The sequence below is a fragment of the Pleurodeles waltl genome, chromosome 7 (genome assembly GCF_031143425.1).
Source record: "Pleurodeles waltl isolate 20211129_DDA chromosome 7, aPleWal1.hap1.20221129, whole genome shotgun sequence".
NCBI lineage: Eukaryota > Metazoa > Chordata > Amphibia > Caudata > Salamandridae > Pleurodeles > Pleurodeles waltl.
The window spans coordinates 1,289,996,135-1,290,019,832 of record NC_090446.1 but is presented as its reverse complement, the minus strand read 5'-3'; the positions used below and the strand labels follow the sequence as shown (position 1 = coordinate 1,290,019,832).

Sequence of the window (23,698 nt, the reverse complement as noted above, 5' to 3'; positions counted from 1 at the left end):
CTATACTATGCCTTTTAGGCTTGTGCTTGATTAACTATTTCTGTCTCTCTGATTTTCAAGGTACACCCATGGCACTGAAACTTCTTCCAAAGACCAGCACCAAGCGTCACAACTTCTTATACGAGTACTGTGTGGCGCTCTACCTCTCGACGCATCCCAACATCATCAGCATGTTTGGAATTGCCTTTGAGTCCATTGATCATTACGGCTTCCTGTATGAAGCAGCCCTCCAGCGTGACCTGATCTCCATCATCAAACCCAGGGTGAGGTCTGAGGCAGTACATTAGCAGCAGAATGTGCAATAAAGCTGCAATGAGGTATCCTTATTTCAGAGCCCTGAAGACTAGAAGCTCAAACTGACCGGTTGTGAAAGTGTTTTGAGCTGAGTGGTTCTTCTAGGCTGGCCACCAGTTGTTAGAAGCAATTCTTAATAGGAAGATTTTGGTCTATCTTCATAGTGCTTGATTAGTAACCACTCCTCTGGACTCAAAAATAGCCTGTATTTAGATGTCACACGGTGATGCCGCTGCTACCCATAACAAGCACGAAATGGCAGTATCCAATCACGGGTTGCCTTACATTTGCTGCAAGAGAGCAGCCAATGCAGTTGAAGGTCCAGTGCACTCTCTTGGACTTCTGCCTCTCCTTGTCCTAGTTTGTACATTACACCATCCTGATCACTCATGACCGTTGCCTACCCCCATCTCATGACCTTGAGCCTGGTGGAGGGAAACGTGGTAGTCTGGCAGCTTTATGAATCTTGGGCAAGCAGATGAGAGAGCAGCTCAATGGCGTTTCTGTGGTCAATAGACCTATCCTAACACAAAACAGTGAATGGGGGTCGGCCGATTTAAAATATTGGGTCCTGATTTAAGGCTAATGTCACCAATATTAACAATAGTCCACCTAACCTGTTAGAGGCGCTGGACACACATGTCATGTTACCAGGCTCAGCAAGTTAGAGCAGTTTTCTTTAGGGTAATGGGATAAAGAATACTTTGATTATCCCGTGAAATTGCCAACATGAAGAAAATACTTTAGCAGTAGGACAGTAGGGAGAAGGCTAAAGCTGGAAAGTTTTACATAGAGAAGTTTCTGCAAACTGTACTGTGATGTTATTGAATATTTTCAGCATGGGTAGAAAGTGAACACTTAACTGTGAGTAAACAGAGCACTGCACAAGAGGGCCCCTCAGGGCCATTCCTCATATAGCATAAAAGGGGGATTTCAACTGTAGAAAAGTTCTGATGAAGTATTCCCTGAAGAAGTGTGTTGTGGGATTTCTTTCCACAGCTGTTGTTTTCATACAGTGATTGTTAACAGTGATTTTTAGGGTACATACTGCAACAAACAAGAAAGAGATGAAAGAAATACTTCAGTTTATTTCAGCCACTAATAATCACTGGGCCCGCTTTCCAGTCCCTTATGTTTCATTCACAATGCCTCTCTCAGCAGAGACAACATATCTAAGCTAGATATTACAAAAGTGACTATGCCGCCCGAATAGTCAGGCAAGAGTCTTTCTGGTGTGGTGACACATCCAACCCCAGAGCGGTTTCATCAGTGAGGTGCAGTTTGAGTCCTATGACCCAAGCAACATGGGATCCACATTTGAGCATACCTGTCACATTTAGGGTATGTGATGCAACAAACAACAAAGGCCTAAACTGGTCTGGAATTGAAAAAAAAGTAGAGTGGAATATGACCTTAAGTAATTAACAGTGACGAAGTTAATACATTTAAGAATTCCACACATTTTTGCTTTTCTCCATAAACATATGTGTTGCACCATATACTTCGGAACTTACTCTTTCCCAAATAAAAAATAACTCATTTACCCCAGAAGACTGAAGAGCTATCCAGTCCTGCCACTCTCTGGTTCCACACATTACAGCAGTCAGCACTTATTACAGAGAAATCCATCACTTGAAAAGGTGACTCCTACTTCTGACCTAGACGATTAAGTCATCAGTGAGGTGATCTTTGGTGACTCTAGTCTCAAGCCTTGAAATATATGAAAAAATATAAAGATATGTAACACAACTTTTACTCCAAGTGGCGATACTGTGTTTGTTTAAAACAATAACCTTTTTTTCTAACCACTTCTCTGCATTAGCTGTGAGCCCTGTCGCCACTATTCTAGGGAATCACAGGTTGGATTTTCTATGAATCCCTATTGTTTGCTCAAAACTAGAACAAGTCGAAGGTAGGTTAGAGTTCCATCAATATTGGTTTTGCTCAGTGACCAAGTCCCCGACTCCCTACTTTGGTATGTTCGACATCCTATGGGAACCACTGATACATTTTTACGATGTGCTTTCGATTAAACATTACCTTTCTCATCCCAGTGGAAAGGAAGCATTTTTATTTTTTATTTTTGTGAGTTAAAATGAGCTAAAATCCATTGTTCTTTCCAAGTTTGGGTGAATAATCAAGAAAAAGAAAGGTAGGTACTTCGCTTATCTCTGTTTATTATCCCGATCCTGACTTTGCCTTGGAGGGCTCTCTGTACCTTCTATTAAAAATATTCTATAACTACTTACAGCTTTCAGTCTCCCCTGGAAGAGATCCATCAATTTATTTTTTTAGAGGGGTGAAAAGTTTTTACGGTTCAGGGAATGGGTGAAGATAATGAAAGATAGGGTTGTGAGGGGCTTTTGAAGTCAGGGATGGGCATTGTTTAGGGATGGTAAGGCTTGTGTTAGGGTTAGGAGATCACTAGAGTTTCTGGGTGGTGCGGGATAGAAAGGGTTTAGGGATGGGTGGTGTTTAGGTACGTAAAGGGTTTTTAGAGTTCAAGAATGAGCGGAATTTAGGGGTAGTGACAGGTTTTAGGGTTCAGGGACTCTTAGTGGTAGGGATGGGTGGAGCCTCGGTGTATGATGGCTTTTTAGGGTTCATGGATAAGTGTGCTTAGAGGTAGAAAGGGCTTTTAGGACTGGGGAATGGGTGGAGTTTAGGGGCCAGGTATCCACGGAGTTTAATTGTGGTGAGGGGTTGTTAAAGGGCAGGTTTGGAATGTATTTTGGGGTTGTGACGAGATCAAAGAGGTATGGTGTTTAGAAGTAATGAGGGGCACCAAATTAAAAGCAGCCAAAGTATTTGTTTGACAGTGTAAAATATATAAATACGGAACAATTTTCCCTGAAGTAAAGCACTGAAATTAATATCTCTAACACAAATGTTTCTGTAAGTAAGACTTGTAACCAATGCAACACCTTAAAAAATAAGAATGCTAAATTAAATTTAAAAAAAGGCATTCTATGAATTGGTTTCTATGGAATAGGAGATGCCATCTACCCTTTAAATTTCCATTAAACAGTTTTGGTGACATGGTTTCTCAGTAATGATATTCAACAAAATCATTGTTCTATGAAATCAAATACACACAAGTCTGCACCTAGTCAAGTAAGAAGGCATGGTTATGCCAATGACAGCCAGATGTCAGCATCCCTCAGTTGCGCCAATAGGAAGATGAGATTGTTAATCAGGCCCTGGCAAAACTGCGGTATTACGCTTGTTAGGAGAAATTACTGAAATTACGTCATAATGCCACATGCAGGGGCACAAAAGCAAAGCAAACAACCAGAACACGAGTGGCTATTGTTTGTGGCACCTGTGTGTTTTGATGCTACTTTTTTACCATGAAATGCATCCTCACGTCGAAAATGGACACAAGGCTGTGTTTCTTGTTAAATATATAGCGCTAAATGCTGTTTTTGAGTATGTGTAATTTTGTATGATTTTTTTCGTAAGTAAATACACCAAAGCAAATTGCACAAATTTCACACACCTCTGCAGAAAACATTATCAAGATTTACAGGCATTAAAAGAGATAGTTATTAGGAGAAAAACTAACTCAAAGTCTGCGGGATGCCAATCTGCCTAACTGCAGTTAAGGTGTTCCGGTGGATCATCTTTATGGAATTCCCACTAGATAGTTTAATGCCTTGTAAAATTAGCAAATAAGAGTGAGATGTACCAATTAAATGCTGAAGAATACATTGAGAACTTGAATACCTATCTACTGACTCTTTCATCAAAACATCTTGACTTCAGCATTACCACTGTACTCATGTTCTGTTAGTAGCATCATGACCAGAGCTATATAACTGTGGGACTCAGCATCTCCAGTCAAAATAGAAGGAATCATTTTGTAGAAAAACCTGAAATGTCTCTTGTGGGGCTGGGAGAGCAGCAAAAACTATCTTCAAAACCCTAACTATTGTGTACAGGCCGATAACCATAATAGCAATGGTCCAATGACAGTACCATTGTGGAGTCTGGCATTTGGTGGCAAAGTCCAGGAAAGCCAAAAACTTTATTAAACCGACTCCAGAGGCTCAGACCAGCTTTGGCAGAGGCTGTGCAGTGTTTCAGCACAAAGTAAAATTGGTTTAAAAAAATTGTTCTTAAATTCGTTTTTTACCAAGGTCCATCACTTACATGAGCATTACCTTGAACAACCACATTAGAATGCAACTGTGGTCAGTTTAGGTGGACAACAGCAACAGAAAATGAGGCAAATATGGCAGCACCCCCACACCCCAATTTTGCAGGGGATAATCACCCTACTCAGTATAATTCAGGCATTGGCCACATTGCCAGCAGAGAATGATTAATTTCCTTTGCTCTACTACTGGATTCATGAACGTTCAGAGTCAACTTCACCATGTATAGTGCTGGACCAGGTGGACAATCACTGGGGACCATGCCTGACTGAGGTTACTCTGTGAAATACATGCATCTAAGAGAAATTATAATGTTCTATGCTGGTCTTACACACACATTTAGTAAGGCAAAGTATGTGGCCATTAACAAAGTACCTTCATTTTATAGGCATCCTTCCAGGACCCACAATTAGTGGTTAGCATCCCTTTAACATTGACTGGCATTCTTGGATTTTCCACCAAATATTTCACACTCAAACTGGTTTATCCCAAGGTGGATACAACATCCTAGATTGAGAAATGCCAGCCATTTGAGCAGAATCAACTGGATGTATGGACATCTTCCCACCATCACTTTGGGATGGGTGGTGAGTCCTACACTAAGCCATAACATAAGTATCCTGTGTCAGCTACCAGCACCACTTTCATTTGCTTGGGCCTTTTTTTCCTGAACTAGCCATCTTCACCAAGTGAAGTCACTACAACCTGATTGAGATGTCTCAGCAGTCAACTCCCACATAAATGTTCTGACAATAAGGTGACTTTATCGACTTGGAAAACCTCTTTCATTTGGCTGACTCATCTGTTGAGTGAGGACGTAGCTATGGGCCTAGCTTGCTCTTGTGGTTGCAGCAGGAAGAGAGTCTGTGGTGGTTGCAGTGATATGCTGCAACCACCCCAGACTCTCTTACAGCTGCAACCGCAAGCGTTGCGTTGCTATTTCTGCATGCAGTCTGGGAAGAGCATAAACAGTCTTCTATTAAGACCTGTGTAGCACTGTTGCAGTCTCGGTATTGGCAGGAGTACTGTAATACTGCAGCAGGGGTCTCTGATAGTACACTGGCATCCAAGAGGCAAGTGTTTGACAGTTCTAACACACAGTGACTGATATGTACTTCTAGTCTCACGCAGCGACTCACCCATTTTTTCACCACTGAATAACAGCAAAACTAATGGTAGCAAGAGAAGGCTTAACACACAAGCACCCCACACAGACTGTACAGTATCTTTGAATGCATCTCACCTCCAACGTTCCTTTTAATTCTCTCAATTTACAAAATGCCATAGGTATTACAAGTTGGCCATATCAGGTGACATAATTATCACATCTGTAAAAAAATCACACAATTGCGTTCGGTCAATGGTGTAATGAAACTCTAGAAACTCAAGGGCCCCCCACAAAGTACCTGTCAGGTACCTGCCACCTGTGGACTGTGTACTGTGCTGAGGGTGCCCCTGGAGCTCGGGACCCCCGCTCCCCGCACCCTGGGGACTGCGGAGGACTTTGTTATGCCACTGTGTTTGGTATTTATCAGGTGTGATTATTTTTGCCTATCCTGAGTTTTAAGGGCATTACATATGTGAATGTTGAAATTTACCCACCAAAATCTACAAGTTCCGGGAAATACTGGGCAGTTTCCTCCCAATAAATATCAACAGTTTCCAACGATCTCAACAAGTCTCATTTAACAAGGCTTCTAATTCCCCCCACAATATCCCATTTATTCGAAGTAGCATAAAAGGGTCCTCGCAAATGTATAAATGTGTCCAAACACAATTTGTTCAAATTAAATTTCTCATGGTGCTGAAATTGACAGCTAGCAGAAGAAATAACTACAAGGAACTACTACTAAAGAAGAGCCCTGATAAACTGCGTTTCACCCTTGCCTATGGTGTTGAGATTTATAATCTGATCTTCAACTATAACCTTGGTCTGGTATTTCTGGCAAAGTCCTGATTTAATGAAACATCCCAACTCACTATCAAACAATTCTACATGGAGGTTTCTCAATTAAACACATATATAGAGTAGGCAGAAAAGGGGGAGTTGTGGCCTATGTTCACAAGGGTAGCCTCACCTGCACTCCCGTCATAACACAGGCATAATGTACTTGTTAATGCTTAACTACTTTCTAATCAACTGGCTAACTCAGTTTTAGTGTGGTCACATCTAATTTATCAAACTCCAGGTAAAAATGACAACTTCTTTCTGTCTAGACGTATTATGTCCTAAAAGAAAAAACATCTTCTTAGTTAACTTTAATCTATCTGCCCTGGAATTTCTAGAGACAGCTAGTGTTTACAAAATATTCCCTGGCCAACTTGAACAACTGTCCCTGCTTCCCACCTATGAAAGGAGACACTTGTGACCTAATCATAGCGGACAGAACATGTGTCTATGTTCCAAACCACTATCCATTGGTTAGCCTTGTCACAATTCTATCCTTTTTTTAATAAACTTTTAATCATGAAAAACAAATAGTTAATCCAGAAGTGAAGCAGTGTGGACCTGCTCAATAATCCAAACAAGCCCTGAAAAGGTGGCATCAGCAATCCTCTCAAACACTATCTCATCAAGTGCAGCAAATAATCTTTCATCCTTGCTTGCTTAATACTTGACCCATGCCTCTGCTAGACTCTATTGACCCTTTCAAGAAGAAAGCAAAATGCTCTGTTCATTTACAAAATGGTATTCTGAGAAGCTCAATAACCATACAAAATAAGTCCGTCGCCTTGACAGAATTGTAAAAGGTTCCTCTGTCACATATTCAAACAATGGAGGACATAAAACCAAAATGGCATTTGCTAAGCAAAGCCTTCTTCCTTCTGGTCTGAAATCAATCAAGCCTAAGACAGACGAGAAAACATTTCAGTCTATAAAGATATGGTGCAACCTACTGAAAAAAACTGTGTCAAAAAAGTAACTGCTATACTTTAGTCAAATTCTACACACAAAGGGCCAGATGTAGCAAAGGTTTTTACCCATTATGTGTCTATGGGAAAAAGTGTTCGTACATATGGCCCAAAGAGTCTGAAAGATTTCATAAGCCTCAGGTACCCAAAAACGATAGACTACATGTCAGAAATGGGGTGTCTAGTTGGCAGTCAGTTTACACCCTGTCCAAGTAGGGACCCTCACTCTAATCAGGGTAAAGGAGACCCACTCCTAAGATATCTCCTGCTTGGCATGAGCAGTCAGGCTTATCTAAGATGCAATGTGTTAAGTATTTGTACCCACACACAGTAGCAGAGTAAATACATATTTATCTAAGTGAAACAAGACCAAAACAACAAAAATCCAACATACACAAGCAAAGATATTAATTTTTAAGGACGAAATGTCAATAAAGCGCTTAGAAACACAACAGCTCCAACTTGTGCTCTCACAGTGTTGTGAGTGAGTCATTCCCAACAGTCCGAAGCCACTCGTGAAGGAGTGCAGCACCAGTCACTGAGTCTTACGGACCCCAGGTACAGTACCTTAGAAACGAGGCAAAGTCAAAGATGTGGCATGAAGTCAGGGAGTTGGCTCGGTGTCTGTTCTGTACTGTTGTTCAGGAGGTGATCATACTGCTATGCAGGGGAGCTGAGGCATTGGTTCCTTACACAGGTAGTAAAAGTGAGGTGGCATCGACAGTAAGGCATCAGTTACTTACGATCCGGCAGGGTTGATGAGTCCAGTGGGTTAAGATGTGATGAGGCGACTTCGCAGTGTTGCAGTCACACCATGGGGTCACAGACATCGATGACACAGCTCTTGGGACTCATGATGTTGTGGGACTTCAGAGGCGATGCAGCGGTGTTGGTCCTGTGGTGTCAGTCGTGGTCATTGCACTTCAGCGGTGACCACAGCCTTGGGTGCTGGCAGTGGCATGGAGTCGGGCAGCGGTGCAGGTTCTGGAGTCATCTGGAGTCGATGTTCCTGGTTCTTCTTGTTTTATGCCAGACTTCACTCCCCAGGGCCGGAAGGTGAGGCCTTTGATGTCCCTGAGACTTCTTAACAGGAGGTAAGCTCAGTCGAAGCCCTTGGAGAAGCTTCACAAGTAGGATACACAGCAAAATCACACCATGGGTTCACAGACATCGATGATACAGCTCTTGGGGCTCATAATGTTGTAGGACTTCAGAGGCGATGCAGCAGTGTTGGGCCTGCGGTGTCAGTCATGGTCATTGCACCTCAGCAGGGACCACGGCCTTGGGTCCTGGCAGCGGCATGGAATAGGGCAGAGGTGCCGGTTCTGGATTCACCTGGAGTCGGTGTTCCTGGTTCTTCTTGTTTTGTTCCAGACTTCACTCCCAAGGGCCCAGAATCAGGAGTGGGCACCTCTTGGCAAGTCGGAGTCCTCAGCAAGAGAATCCAGGGGCTGGCAGGTGAAGCATTTGATGTTTCTGAGACTTCTTAACAGGAGGCAAGCTCAATCCAAGCCCTTGGGGAAACTTCACAAGTAGGATACATAGCAAAGTCCAGACGTTGTCTCTCCAAACCAACAACAGCAACTGCAGGCCAACCCAGCAAAGAACACACAGCAAATGGGCACTACATCTACACCCAGTTCTTCATCTCTTCTCCTTGGCAGAGTCTCTTCTTGATCCAGAAGTGTCATAAAAGTCTGGGGTTTTGGGTCCAATACTTATGCTCATTTCTGCCTTTGAAGTAGGCAAACTTCAAAGGAGAGTCTTTGTAGTGCACAAGTCCCTGCCTTTCCTGCCCTGGCCCCAGACACACTCCAAGGGGTTGGAGACTGCTTTGTGTAAGGACAGGCGGAGCCCTATTCAGGTGCATGTGTCAGCTCATCCTACCACTCTAGTCCAGAAAGACCCATCAGGTGGGCACACCTCAGCTCCCTTTCTGTGACTCTCTAGGGTGAGTTCACAACCAGCTCAACTGTCATCCTGACCCAGACATGTATTCCACAGCAAGGCAAGAGGCACAGAATGGTTGAGCAAGAGAATGTCCACTTTCTAAAAGTGGCATTTTCAAACATGCTTTTTAAAAAACATCTTCATGAAAAGATGTATTTTAAAATGATGTGTTATGAGACCGAAAACTCCAAATCTCTCTTTGCTCCCAATAGGAAATTACAGTTAAGCGACCTTTCAAGGCAATCCCCATGTTACTCTATGAGAGAGATAGGCTTTGCAATAGTGAAAACTGATTTTCGAAGTATTTTACTATCAGGACATGTAAAATACACCATTACATGTCCTACCTTTTACCTACACTGCACCCTGCCCATGGGGCTACCTTAGGCCTACCTTATGGGTTCCTTACATGTACTAAAAGGGAAGGTTTGGGCCTGGTAAGTGGATGCACTTGACAGGTCGACATGGCAGTTTAAAACTGCACACACAGACACTGCAATGGCAGGTCTGAGACATGTTTACAGGGCTACTCATGTGGGTGACACAATCAGTGCCGCAGGCCCACGAGTAACATTTGATTTACAGGTCCTGGGCACACATAGTGCGCTATTCCAAGGACTTACTAGCAATTTAAATATGCCAATCATGGATAACTAATCATAATCACAATTTACACAGGCAGCACTTGCACTTTAGCACCAATCAGCAGTTGTAAATTGCCCAGAGTACCAAAACCAGCAAAAACGAAATACAGCACACAGTCAAAAATACAGGCGGCAGAGGCAAAAAGACAGGGGGAAACCACGCCAAGGATTCCAGGTCTAACACTACATCAAAGAGAGATGGTTGAACTTCAAACCCACTGAAAGTATTATACTCTCCAAGTCGGTTGTACAGACCAAGCTAATCTTGAATTGACATAATATATAGTTTTAAGTGATTTATGGCATATTTTTGCAGGGCATATATCCTGACTCAATAAAAGCTAATCATTTCAACCCTCTACCTAAGGGGCACAGAACTAATCCCCTGGATCCAAAAAGTTCTAGACCCATGACCCATCTTCCATTCCAAGCCAAACTTCTGTAAAACTGGTTCGCAAACCAACTGACACTGTGTAGCAGGAAATAACCTAGTAGCTGATTTCAAATCAGGTTTGCAACACTACAGAAACTGTTACCCTCTAAATGTGGATGATACCCACAACATCATAGACCTTGGACAGTCAGGGCGTGTCCATCCGGATCTCTCTGTGAAGGTCAACAACATTGGCCGTCACAGTTTCCTTGATATCATGCAAAAGAGAGTGGCAGTTGGGGACTTAGTAATGAAATTGTTTTCATTATATTTCTATCAGTAAAATAAAATTCAAATACACAACTTCCACACCCTTTCCTACCCTACTCTGTAGGGAGTAGCATAGTGATGTTTCCTTGTTCTCCTGTTGTTCAGTCTAAATATGAAGACATCTTGAACAATCATAATGTGGATTATCACCAATAGATTGAGGATCCAAAACAGTACTCCAGAATCAGATCCTTAGAAGATAAATGCATGCAAATAATCTAGACCAAATCAAAGTAAAACCACCAATTATGCCATATAGCCCCAGTATTAAATTATGCCAGACAGCTCCACCTGGAAGCATGATGTCAATATAAATTCATGATTATAACCTACAAGGCTGTCCATTTAAAAAATCTTAAATACATGAAATGGCACATCGAGATTTCTGGTGGCACTTCCAAGAATCAAAACTCTTTGAAATCTCTAAAACAAAAACCCTTCCAACAGCTTTCTTTGAAGCAGCCCCAAAGTTTTGAAACTTCCTCCAACTCACTATGAGGAATATGCTCAATCTGAAGGTATTCAAGAGTGAACTGAAAAACTTCATAAAAAAGAAGGCAGTAAGCTATGCCTTAAACAGCAAGACCACCTCTGTTCCTTGAATATCCTTTATGACTCATTTCCTTTGACAGTGCTACAGGACGGGCCACTAGTTTTTATTAGGGTTGAGCGTGCAAGCACTCTAGCCTGCTGTAATCTCTCTGTGGACTTTTACCCACGTCCACCGCACGCTAATCAGTTTCGTCAGTTTGTGGGCTTGCCTTTTAAAAATTGCTTGATTTTATTTGTGAAAGGCATGCATATGTAATGCCCTTTTTGGTGTTTAGCCCTCCTTGAGTGCACCGGCCAACTACTGAAAAAATACAAGGCTCCATGTTTTCAGCATGATTTGTGGACTACTTTTTATTTTTATTTCCTATACAGCGTGATCTCGCTGCCGAAACGTTTGACTGCGAGCAAACTTCTGTTTCATTTTGTGTGCTCCTTCACTCTCATGGTGTGGCTCTTTAAATCAGGTCTCTTATGTAAAACTGTGTTGCTTTTCATTTTCATTTTATGTGGCAATAAAAGTACGGTTAGGATTTTACAATGCTAATAACTTTAAGTCGAGCAAATGCGAGATCCTTTGCATTGTAAATGCTTGTTGTATTTGTTTAGCTGTTGCCTCAAAGTCCCATTGCCGACTAATCATCATTACTATGAGTTGACTTTACTGTGCTTTTTTGCCACATCTCTCATCAAGTCCCATTTGTTATTATTTCAACGGAGACTTTCAAAAGATTATGTCAAGATGTACAGCGTGACAATGTCCCTAAGACGTGGTCCAGCCTTTATAACATTTTAATTAAATACAATCAATAAAATTAGATGAGTTATTTATTGATTGTAAGTCAGTTCTGGTGGACTGTTGCCCGCTCTGTGTGCACCAATAGTTTGCATAAACAGAGGATTATATTGTTTTTAAGTGGCAATAAACACCAGCAGAGTCAGAGTAGCTAGAACCTAGAGTGGGCACTTGCATTCTTTACATTGTCACTAAATCCTGGATGCACGAAGCTGCTATTGAAGTAATTTAGAAACACGACTGATCAGAGTAAAACTGGGTACTAATTAGAGTCTATGGGGTATTATGCGCCATCAAAACCTTTTGTGAATGTCAATAGAGCTGCATTCAGCTTCTCTCACAATAGTGGATCTGCTTGAGATGAAGTACTCTGAGGTCCACTTGTTGGCTGTGTTCCATATGCTGTCACCATTCACCTCTGTGGATGTGCACTTATGGAGATGAATACGATACCTACAGAAGAAACCATTTTATGGGTTGACAGTTTGGCTGGTCTAACACAAAAACCTTTCCTGCTGCACTTGGCATCCCAAATCCGCCTGCACTGTTCAGCCCTGATCTACTGTGCCATTTCAGACATCACTGTGAAGCACAAATTCTGCATCTAATCCTGATCTTGAGACTCCCTGCTTTTACATACCAGAAGCTGGTATGTAATGGCTAGCTCTGCCAAGGCAAGTCAATCCTCTTTTTTTTTTTTTAAAGATGTTTTTTATTGAGTCAAATACAAGAACATTTACCTTAACATTGCCAGGACAGAGATATGCAGTTGTGAATATATATGCATAAGGAATATTGTACTTATAAATGCATATTAAACATGTACATGAATTAGGCATGTACAGCACTATAGTATCAAAGACTCCAAGTTTGAATAAAGAAAGAAGAAAGAGAGAGGGAGAGGGAGAAGAGCTATAGGGATAGTAAAGGGAATCAAGTGATAGCCATGTGGAGAGAGAGTAATAGACATCAGTTACAGCGAATGTAAGATTAAATAAGTATATATAAGAAGAAAAACAGGAAATATATTGACATTTTTTAAAAAGGAGGAGAAAAATCAATTTCCTTCGCAGTGCGTGAGAGATAGTTACTTAATGGCAACCATAGCTGATGACGTTTGAAGAAAGTTCTTGTTGAATCAAGCTTGTAGCTGTCAAGTCTATGATGATAACATACAGAATTCCACCACTGTCTGAGAGTAATGTTCTCTGAAGATTTCCAGTTAGAAGTAATAATAGAGATTGCAATAGAAAGCAAAAGGTCCACCAATTTTCCAAGAGGCCGGAATGAACTCCAGATATCGTGTATACCACCCAAAAACAGTCATTCATATGACATTGGTAAGGAGATCTGAGCTATTGCTGAAATGCAAGACCATAAGGAAGACCAAAAAGTAGATAGGGATGGACAGGAAAAAAACATGTGAAAGTCAGTACCCTGCTGAGTGTGGCAGCGCCAACAATTGTCATTTTGTGCAAGTTTGAGTTTGTAAAGGCGTGCAGGAGTTTAGAAAAGTCTATTATAAAAAAATATATAGGGTCCGTGTGAGGCTTGCAGTGCATGCAGTGGAATGTATCTTATACCATATTCTATCCCATAAAGAAGTTGGCCAAACAACACCAAGATCTGATTCCCACAATGTCTCAATAGGTGATTTGAGTCTAGGTAAAACAGATATTCTTAAAAGTTTATAAATTCCAGCTGCCCTAGGATAATTAGAAGTTACAATCGGGTGTGGAGATGATGCAAGAGAAGAATGATTATGATGTATACGTTTATTGTGGGCCTCTTGGACTAAAGTAGAAAGAATGATATATTGGGATTTCATGCGAATAGGGAGATTATAAATTGCTTAGAGAGTAGTAAAAGGGATGATAGAGTCTTTATGATATAATTGGGAAATGAGAAGAATACATTTCGTCATCCAAGCCTTCCAACACAAGGTTTTACCTTGTTTCCTAAGCGAACTATTGTGCCAAATAGGACTGTTAGAGAATTGATTAATGGGGGTAAGATGCGAAATAAAAAAAGGTTTCAGTAAGTTGACTGAATAGGAGATAGTGCTGGGCAACCAGAATTTTGGGGGGTTAGACATAATTATAATTTGTTTATGGGAAAAGGGAGAAATAAATGTTTCCTCCAAAGAGAACCATAGCTTTTGAGGGGCATCATTGAGTGTAGATAAATAGGGATGTATTTGCTTAATGCCAAAAGATTTGTGATAAGTTATAAAGTCAGGGAAATTAACTCCACCTTGTACTTTAGGAAGTTTTAATTTCGAGAGAGAGATTCTGGATTGTTTACCGTTCCACAGGAACTTGGATAGAATTTTATCAATTGAACTAAAAAATAGTTTAGGTATTTTAATAGGAAGCATCATAAGGAAGAAGTTAATGATAGGGAGAAGCATCATCTTAATGGTGTCCAAGCTGCCCCACCACGTGAGATATAACGGAGACCATTTCTGTGTGAGATCTACAAGCTTTGCAGATAAGATTTCTAAATTAGTCCTTAATGTATCCTTGAGAGTAGTGCAGTACCATACCCCCAGGCATTTAATCTTAGAAGAATTCCAAGATAATCCTGCATCAAGGAATACAGAGCCAGTGCAATAAACTTTACACTTGTATAGTGCACTACTCACCAGTTAGGGTCTCAAGGTGCTGTACTCATACCACTATGGAACCCCTCTTGGCTTTTCCCTGTGAGGTGGCAACTCCTGGGCACCCCCAGAGAGAAGCCAGGCATCCAAGCGCTGTTGGGGCCATTGTAGAGATTAAGCAAGCTATTGCCCAGAGTTGCACTCATTAATTAGATTAGGCACCAAGGCGAGAATTATCTGGTCCAAGGGAATTGAGCCCAAGACCTGCCGAAGCAGGTCTTGAGCCAGATCTCTGCTTCAGGGTCTGCCGCTCTAACCATTGTGCCACACTTCTCCAATGCAATAAGCATTAAGTGGTAAGACCACTGTTTTGTCTATATTAAGTTTATAGCCAGATACATCAGAATATAAGTTGAGCTCATGCAGGAATGCAGGAAGAGAAGTGTCAGGGTGAGACATGAACAAAAGAATATCAGCAGCATATGACATAAATTTGATGTGTGCATTATTAATTTGAAACTCCGTAAATTGTTCAGACGTTTTTAATTGGTATAGAAAAGGTTCGAGAGCCAAAATAAATAGTAAAGGAGATAATGGGCATCCCTGACGCATACCCCTTTTAAGAGGGAAAAAAGGAGATCGGATACCATTTGTTATAACCGAGGAACATGGTGAGGAATAAAGAATGGATATAAAATGTCGGAATTTAGTACCTTGTCCATGCCATTCCAATGCTTTCGACAAGAAACCCCAGTAGACCCTATCAAAGGCCTCTTCCGCATCCAATGATAAAGCTGCCAGAGGAATCTTAAGTTTAGATGCCTTGTTAATAATATTTAAAAAAGTATGGGAATTATCTGCTACATTTCTATTAGGGATAAAACCAGATTGATGAGAATCAATAAGGTCAGGTATATATGGGAGTAAACGGAGAGCAAAAACTTTGGCATAGAGTTTACAATCAGTATTAATTAAAGATATGGGTCTATAATTTTTACAGTCAGTCGCATCCCGATCTTTTTTGGGAATAAGACAAATCAAGGCCTCCGTAAATGAGCCAGATGCAGAACCTGACATTATAAAGTGATTAAGTAATTGAAAGAGTTTGGGGAAAAGAGACTTAGCAAACTGAATAAAGAATTCTACTGTGAAGCCCTTCTGGGCCTGGAGCATTACCCTTGGGGAGAGATTGTAAAGCTGTATATAGTTCGGTAAGTTGTAGGGGTTGGTCTAAAGATGAGAGGTCAATCTGCCATGGGTCTCTTGGTTTGAGATTATCGAAATATTGGTTGAGAGATTCAACTGTTGGTATGTGTTCTGGAGTGAACAGGTCCTTATAGTAAGAAGCGAAACACAATGCTATATCTTTATCTCTAAAGTGTTTAACACCATTGTTATCTGTGATAGATTTAATAGTTGTTTTTTCTTTTCTTTGTTTCAAATATCGAGCTAGAAGAGAACCAGCTTTATTGTTACCACCATAATATCTGGCATTTATTTTCAGGAGGGTGCCAAATGCTTGTTCAGTGGTATATTGGTTAAACTCCATTTTAGCTGAGACTAGTGCTTCAAGATGTGATTTAATAGTTTTGTGAGTATAGTATTCATGTTCTAGGGAGTTTATATTTTCAAGGATGGAAGTCGATTTTTGTTGAGCAGACTTTTTTTTGGAGTGAGCATAACTTATGATGAAACCCCTACAGGCTGCTTTGAATGCATCCCACACAAAATGAAATGATAGTTGATCACTATTGTTGATGTGAAAGTATTCTTCTATAAACTTACTGTAGGAAGTGATAAAAGTAGCATCTGAAAGTAGAGAGTTATTAAACCTCCATGAAGATGTTTTAGAACCATTGAGAAAAAGATCAAGGTCAGTAATCACAGGTGTGTGATCTGAGATCAAAATAGCACCAATTTCAGAGTTGACCATATGTTGCAATAAACCTTTAGTCAGAAAAATATAATCAAGCCTATAATGGGAATGGTGGGTAGGAGAATAAAAAGAGTATTCCAAGAGGTCGGGATTGCATACTCTCCAGGAATCAGAGAGAGAATGCTGTAAAATAAAGTTTTTAAAAGCTTTGTGGGAGGCATGTGGAATGAAACGTGACGTGGAACGTCTGTCCAAAAATGGATCGAGAATTTTGTTGCAGTCACCACCTATTAGTAAATTTTTGAGGAATGTTCAGAGACAATATGTGAAAGATTCTTCCAAAAATTTGGATCTGGATGTGTGGGGCCGTATATATTTAGGATAGTAAGAGAAATATTGTCAATTGTAAATGTAACAAGTACCCAGCGACCTTCTGTATCTTGATGCTGTGAAATTATGGTAGGTTTAAGAGATTTATGACAGAGTATAATTACCCCATTTTTGTTTGTGATGGAAGGGGAGTAGAAAATGTCCCATACCCATTGTTTTTTAAGCTTCATTGCCTCAGATTCGTTGAGGTGAGTCTCTTGCAACAAAGCAATGTGGCATTTCAAACAAGCTAGGTGAGATAAGACATGCTGACGTTTAATGGGGTGTTTAAGGGCCAGATGTAGGTAGGTATCAGATTGCGAGTTGCAATTTGCGAGTCATATCGACTCGCGAATTGCAACTCGCAATCCGAGATGCAGAAAGGTGTTTCAGACACCTTCTGCGACTCGCTATAGGGTCGCAAAGACCCACCTCGTGAATATTCATGAGGTGGGTCGCAGTTTGCGACCCCATAGCGAGTCTAGGCACTCACGGGGATGGTGGCCTGCTGGAGACAGCAGACCACCATGTCCGTGACTGCTTTTTTGATAAAGCAGTTTTTTTTTCTCTTTGCAGTCTGCTTTCCTTAAAGGAAAACGAGCTTCAAAAAGAAAAAATTCCGAAACCATTTGGTTTCGTTTTTTTCAGAGTAGGCAGTGGTCCATAGGAACACTGCCTGCTCTGAATAAATATTTTTGTGGGCATTCACAAAGGGGAAGGGGCCCCATGGGGACCCCTTCCCTTTTGCGAATGAGTTACCATCCACTTCAAGTGGATGGTAACTGCGAATTGATTTGCGACCGCTTTCGCGGTCACAAATCAACTCTACATCGCGATGCGGTTGCAAATAGGAAGGGAACACCCCTTCCTATTTGCGAGTCGGAATAACATTTTGCGAGTCGGCTGCATCGCGGAAGGCCTTTTGTGCCTCGCAAACTGCATTTTTCGCCGTTTGCGAGGGGCAAAAGGCTACCTACATCTGGCCCTAAGCCCCTTAACATTCAAAATAACAGTTCTAAGTTGCATAACAAAAAGTATTAATAAACAACTGCTGTAACAAGGAAAAAACTAGGCATATCAATTTTGCGAAAGCAAAGAAATGGGAAAGAAACAAGCTAGTAAAGAAAAAGAAAAGGAGGAAGATGACCTCCAGAAGTTGTATATACATGGATGTGGCAATACAGGGACTAAAGTCCACGAAAGCTAAAGAAAACAAGATAGAAAGTGAATATCCCGAAAGGTAGAGGGACAGCGGAGAACCTGAAAAGACAGGCAAGAGTGGCTTTAGCACAAGAAAAGTGATATAAGATATTAAAACATATCAAGGCGAGTTTCATGGAAGAAAAAAAAAACATACAAACGAAAAATGTACCATTCAGGAGACCAGATAACGTAATAACTACAGTAAAGGACTGTGACATGAAAAACAATAAAAATCAAAGCTTACCAGTGGAACGTGTAGGAGAACAGTTTGGATGGTGAGAAAGGGATACGGTTGGGAAAGGAACATGAGGATTGCACAAAGAACACTACCTAAAAAAAATATATATATATATAAGAAAATAAGAATATGCAGAGAAGGAAAACCATGGATATAAATATTAAACATAATGATTACTATTAAACTGTCCAGAGGAAAAAAAAAAAAAAGAAAGGACATTAAAGACAAATTAAATTATATCTTCAAGTAATTGCAGATGCTCCTAGTTCCATTGCTTCTGTTTTGTGTTGGTTAATAAACGTTTGTAGTGCTGAAGGTTCCTCAAACGAGTAAGATTTGTCCTTGAATGTAATTTTGAAAAGGCTTGGGTGAAGAAGACCATATCGGATATTCAAGGATTTGAGTTGTGGACGTAAGTCCAAAAACTGTTTGCGACGTGCAGCTGTTGCAGGAGAGAAGTCTTGTGTGAAAAACACTTTATGACCTGACCATCGCAAAGAGCCCATCTTTTTGGCTTCCGAGAGTATTTGCATCAAGTCAGTAAATTAGAGAAAGAGAATAATAATTCCTCTAGGATGTGCACGAGGGCCAGTTGAAGTCTGTGAACCTAAACGATGTGCCCGTTGGATAGAGAGGGGAGAGGTAGGAGGCAAACGAAGAATTGAAGGTATTGCTGTTTGAAGGAATGCAATCATGTTAGAGCCTTCAGAACCTTCTGGAATCCCAAAAAGGTGAAGATTATTTCTCCTATTTCTGTTTTCTAAGTTTTCGGTAAGCCTTTTAAGTTGAGCTACGTCTTTAGAGATCTGAAGATTGACAGTGTTACAATCTTCAAGGCTACTGACTCTCTGTTCCAGAGTACAAATTTGTTGTTCGTGTTGGGACCATTGCTCCTCAATACGTTGCAAAGAGGCATTAGTGTCCATCATAAAGGGCTTTAGTGCACGCAATTCCTCCATGACATCATCAAGAGTAAGATGTGTAGGTGATTTTGAGGGAGAATCAAGGTCTTTTTTTCGGCGCTTGACGGAGGAGGTATTAGATGTTTTTTTCGCAACTGCGCCAGCAGCATGAGATGAAGAGGCACTATCCTTTAAAAAGACTGCAGCACTATCCATTGTTAAAGCTGATGGTAGAGAAGATTTAGTTATATGTGTGCGCACCACTCGAAGAGGATTATTAGACTTGGAGAAAGATGATGACTGGCAACTCTGAGAATTATGTGGTCTCCCCATAAAAGCCAGGAGCAATTTGATAATAGGAAGCCAGCAATGTGAGGTGTTGATGAAATTATATTATGATGAGAAGCTGCTGCCAGAAGTTTCCAACAACAGTGCAAAATATAATGAAAAATATATAAATAGAAAATCCTAAATTATTCTCTCATAACAGGCATGACAGAATACCACAAGAGCAAAGCACTTTACTGCATATAGTCAAACAATCGGTGACTAGTTTTAAGGGAACCCCTCCGTCAAAGGAAAGCATTTACCATGTTATGAAGAGCAATTTGAAAGAGCTCCTTGACCAGAGCTGCCAGTGAATACTGAAAGTTGAAAACCTCAGCTAAATGTGTTTGAAGAGAGAGGTCAAAAGTGCAGCTGGCTGTCAGAAGGTAATAAATATTCCATTGCAGAGGAAACTAGATTTGTAGAATCACATCCAGGCAAGCAGTTAAAAGTCAAATAGAAACATCTCTGTGAAAGTTTAGGTTTGTGCAGAGGCTTATGGAGTGAAAGGCAAATGACAAATGACGCAGATAAATAATTACCTCAGGCCCTCACATGAAGTCTCTGAAATTACTTCAAAACTCGATGTCTCTGTAAGATAAAGGCATATTTAAGCAGTAGCAGAGCTAGTGCTAAAAAATGCTGAAGAAATTAATCATTTTGATGTGAAAACATCTCCTTCTTTCCAGGAAGTGCTGAAGCCTCACAGAGCTCTAAAGAGCAGCAGCCATCTTGCGTGACCTCCAGCCACGCCCCCCAATCCTCACCTTTAATCCTCATTCGTTCACACATTATCTGACCTCAGCACACCTTGTGTTTTCAAGACAGCTCCTTGTTGCTAATCTTTGAAACGTTCTGATTATCCACACAGGGACAAATAGCAATGCTCATGCTCAGCGACGCCCTACTTCCACAACCCAGTTCTAATCCTCGCCCACTACAGCTTGCATGGCAGTGATACATGTTGTTTTGTTGATTGTTCATAGACCTCTGTTGCTCTGAGGTTAATGTTTACACTTGCATTAGTTAAATTGCTGAAGCTTTATCAAAACTAATAGAAAGGTTGAAACATTCGCTCTTTTGTGGAAATTGCCTCAGACAAGACCTGTCTCGCACAGGCAGTCTACATCTCTCTTGAGCAACCCATGGCTCCCCTAGCCTGAGTTAAACTCCCTGATTGGTTCACCAACAGCCAGCAACGACCATAACTTCTCTGAAGCAGGTGTAATGACCGAATAAGTTATTGAACTGTACAGTTACCACAAACCTATCAAACTCAAATCACTCATATCCTGTTCAGTAAAATTTTCCTGGCACAGTAGCTATTTGACATCCGCTTTCTTGTTTTCTCTTTCTGGTTGACCTGGCATGCTTTCCTACATGCCCTGAGTCTCCTGACAGGTGCGCTCCATTTTTATGGCTGCTTCTCACCCAAAGGGTGTTAGACTCATGAGTGGTAGGGCTACACTGAAAGTGGTACTTCTTTTCATCATTGGTGACTACAGTTTCAATGACCATGCCATGATGCAATTAATGGTTGGTGACAGCTGATCAACAGTTGTGGATTACATGCCTTTGTAACTGCATCCCAATGGGAAGACCGTCTACTAGCTCTATCTGATTACAGTTAGGTGTAAGAGGTGTGTGTACGAGTGCTCGGATACATGAAACGTGGGGAAACACTAGATTTGGCTTCCTTCTATGTAGACTGTAATGTTTTACGGTGTTCTTTAGTCTTTGGTAGCAGTCAAAGATGCTGCCTTCCTTTTCCCTGTTGTTCCCCTCGCTGCTCTCCTTTTTGCTCACCCCTGCAGACTCCATCTTAAAAGTCAAAGATTGTGTGTCTTGTTTTGATCCACATAAATTTAATTGTAGTAGCAAGGTGCCATTTCCCAGGATGAGGGCAGTTTCAGCAGGTCAAACGGTGGCCAGAGAAGTGCATTTTCAGAATAAACAACTGCTGTTAAGGACATGGCCATAGATGCACACCTTCTCAAAGGACTAGTGGTCCACACTCATCCCACGCATCTTGTGTCCTGTTCTGCTGGGCAAGCAAGCACCCCACAAAGCCTGTAAAAGGTTGCGTGGCTCTAATCCATAAAGTGCATTATACATTATGAAATGCCTGTTGGTTCAAAGAAAACCAGACCAACAAAGTATCTAGTCATTGAACTGTACACCCACAGAAAGCTTCACTTTTTAATGAATAGTTCCTTCCAAAACTTTGTAGAAAACTTTTACTCTGGGAGGTTAGTTGGCCTGCAACCACTTTTCACTGTTTCTGGATATACGTGGGAGCCTTTGGCTTTTTGGAAGTTTACCTTTTAACTTGATACAGACCTGTCCATCAGTGTACTATCAGAGGTAGAAATATTTGGTTGTTTCCTCTAAAGGAGTATGAAATATATTCTAAGACTGAGAAAAATACTTTGCAGTGTCCGCAAACTGAATAAGTTTATAAACCTGCCTTGTTAAGTCCAGAACATTAGTATAGCTATACCACGTGCTAAAATGAGGAGCTATGTTCACCAGATGGTGAAAATCGAAGCCCTGTGATTACTGACTAGCTCCAGGTGAGATTCTACTTGCAAGCACTGGAAAGAGATGCAGAAGAAGGACAAAAAGCTGGTGGGGCTGACTGTGAATGGAGCACAGCCTGTCCAACATTTCTCTCCTTTCCTAACACTGCTCCAAAATGTGGCTTCTCACTGAAGGGTGCCAGCATCATCAGGAACCCAGGAGCTGTTTGTGCTTGCCCAGTAGACCTTGAATTTGTGAGGGATACAATCATCACCACTGCCAACATCCTTAGGCCTGTGTGCCTGCCACTAGGAGATCCCCCCGAGGTCGAGGACAACAAAAAGACAACAACATTGCAAACCCTGTGTGCCTTCCTGCCAACACCTGAATTCCCCCAGAGAAAGATCCTTTGATAGGCTGTACCCCCAAAAGGCCCATGAGCCTTTCCACTAGCAGCCAGTGGTGTAATCAAAAATGATGAAATTATGGCGTCCCCCTGCATAATGTGAAGAGTGACCTGAGTGACCCATACCTCATGGATATTCATTGATCTCTAGGCTAAATGGGTCCCCATGAAGAGTTGGGGTACCCCCTGAAGGATTGTGCCCCTCCTCGTACCAAAGGGGCTTGTGTTACACAGCTGCTAAACACACACTTCCCTACAGAGCCAAGGTTACCAGACCAGTCACCCCGAGTTGAAGAGGCAAGACGACAAGGAGTAAGCTGCTCCATGTGTCGAGTCACAGACTGCCAAGGTCTACCAGCATTGAAAACATCCAATGTCAAAGCCAATAGGTTTCACCTACGTGAGATCTCTTGGCTTTGCCAATGTTTATTTAGACATATTGCACAGCAGTGTTGGCTGCTGTAAAATATGGCTTAAGGTAAAGTAAAAGAAAGTGCTACAACACAGCCAGAGTTGAATCACATTATAGTGCTTTGTTTTTCATGAAGCCATGTTGCACAGCAGCTCACATGATGTGCATTATGTCTAAATAAACATTGATAAAGCATAATAGTTCTTGCCTTATGTGAGAGCTATTTGGCTTTGTTAATGTGTTTTTTGTGATGGATGAAAGTGGTGGGGGCTACAACATAATTCCAGCCTACACAAAGAAACCATTCAGCCGTGGGCCCTTGGCTTCCCTTCCAACCTACCTCCTATCACTTGCTGTCCCCGCCACACAAGTTGAGAGAAAACAAACTTCTCAATATGCGTGGGTGTTTAACTATTCATTGCAAAAGAAGCTTCCGTTGAAACATCTCTCTTACCCCTATGACATTCAAGCATCATTTACCTTTAGGCGGGTGATATATATGCAGTGTGTCTGTAAGCATCAAAGTGCATCACTGCCAACTTAATTGTTTTGATGTTTATTAATATAGAGCGGATATGGAGAGGGAAGAGAATGTGGTGTAAAGGCAAGAATAGCTGACCGTGAAGCCAGGGGACCAGGTTTGAGTCTTCACAGTGGGCTGTGATTCTGGCCAAATCACTTATTTGCTTCATGCCTGTGAATATGTCTGTCTGTAATGCAATCCATCCAAATACCTTTGGGTCGAGTTTTTTCTATCTAAGATTGCAAAAAAAAAAAAGTTAAATAAAAAAAATGCACAGTGGGAGGTGGGTGGTAAACAATCACAAGGGAATGTGG

The 23,698-nt window shown here is 41.3% G+C and overlaps 1 protein-coding gene across 2 annotated transcripts in view; it reads left to right on the top strand.

Moving 5' to 3' along the window:
• LOC138246187 (serine/threonine-protein kinase SBK2-like) overlaps positions 1 to 23,698 on the top strand; it is a 137,516-nt gene that overhangs the window by 95,782 nt on the left and 18,036 nt on the right. For both annotated transcript variants that reach the window (XM_069200515.1, XM_069200514.1), the window contains exon 3: positions 61 to 263. In XM_069200515.1, the coding sequence (XP_069056616.1) occupies positions 61 to 263 (203 nt within the window). The remainder of the gene's footprint in view (positions 1 to 60; positions 264 to 23,698) is intronic.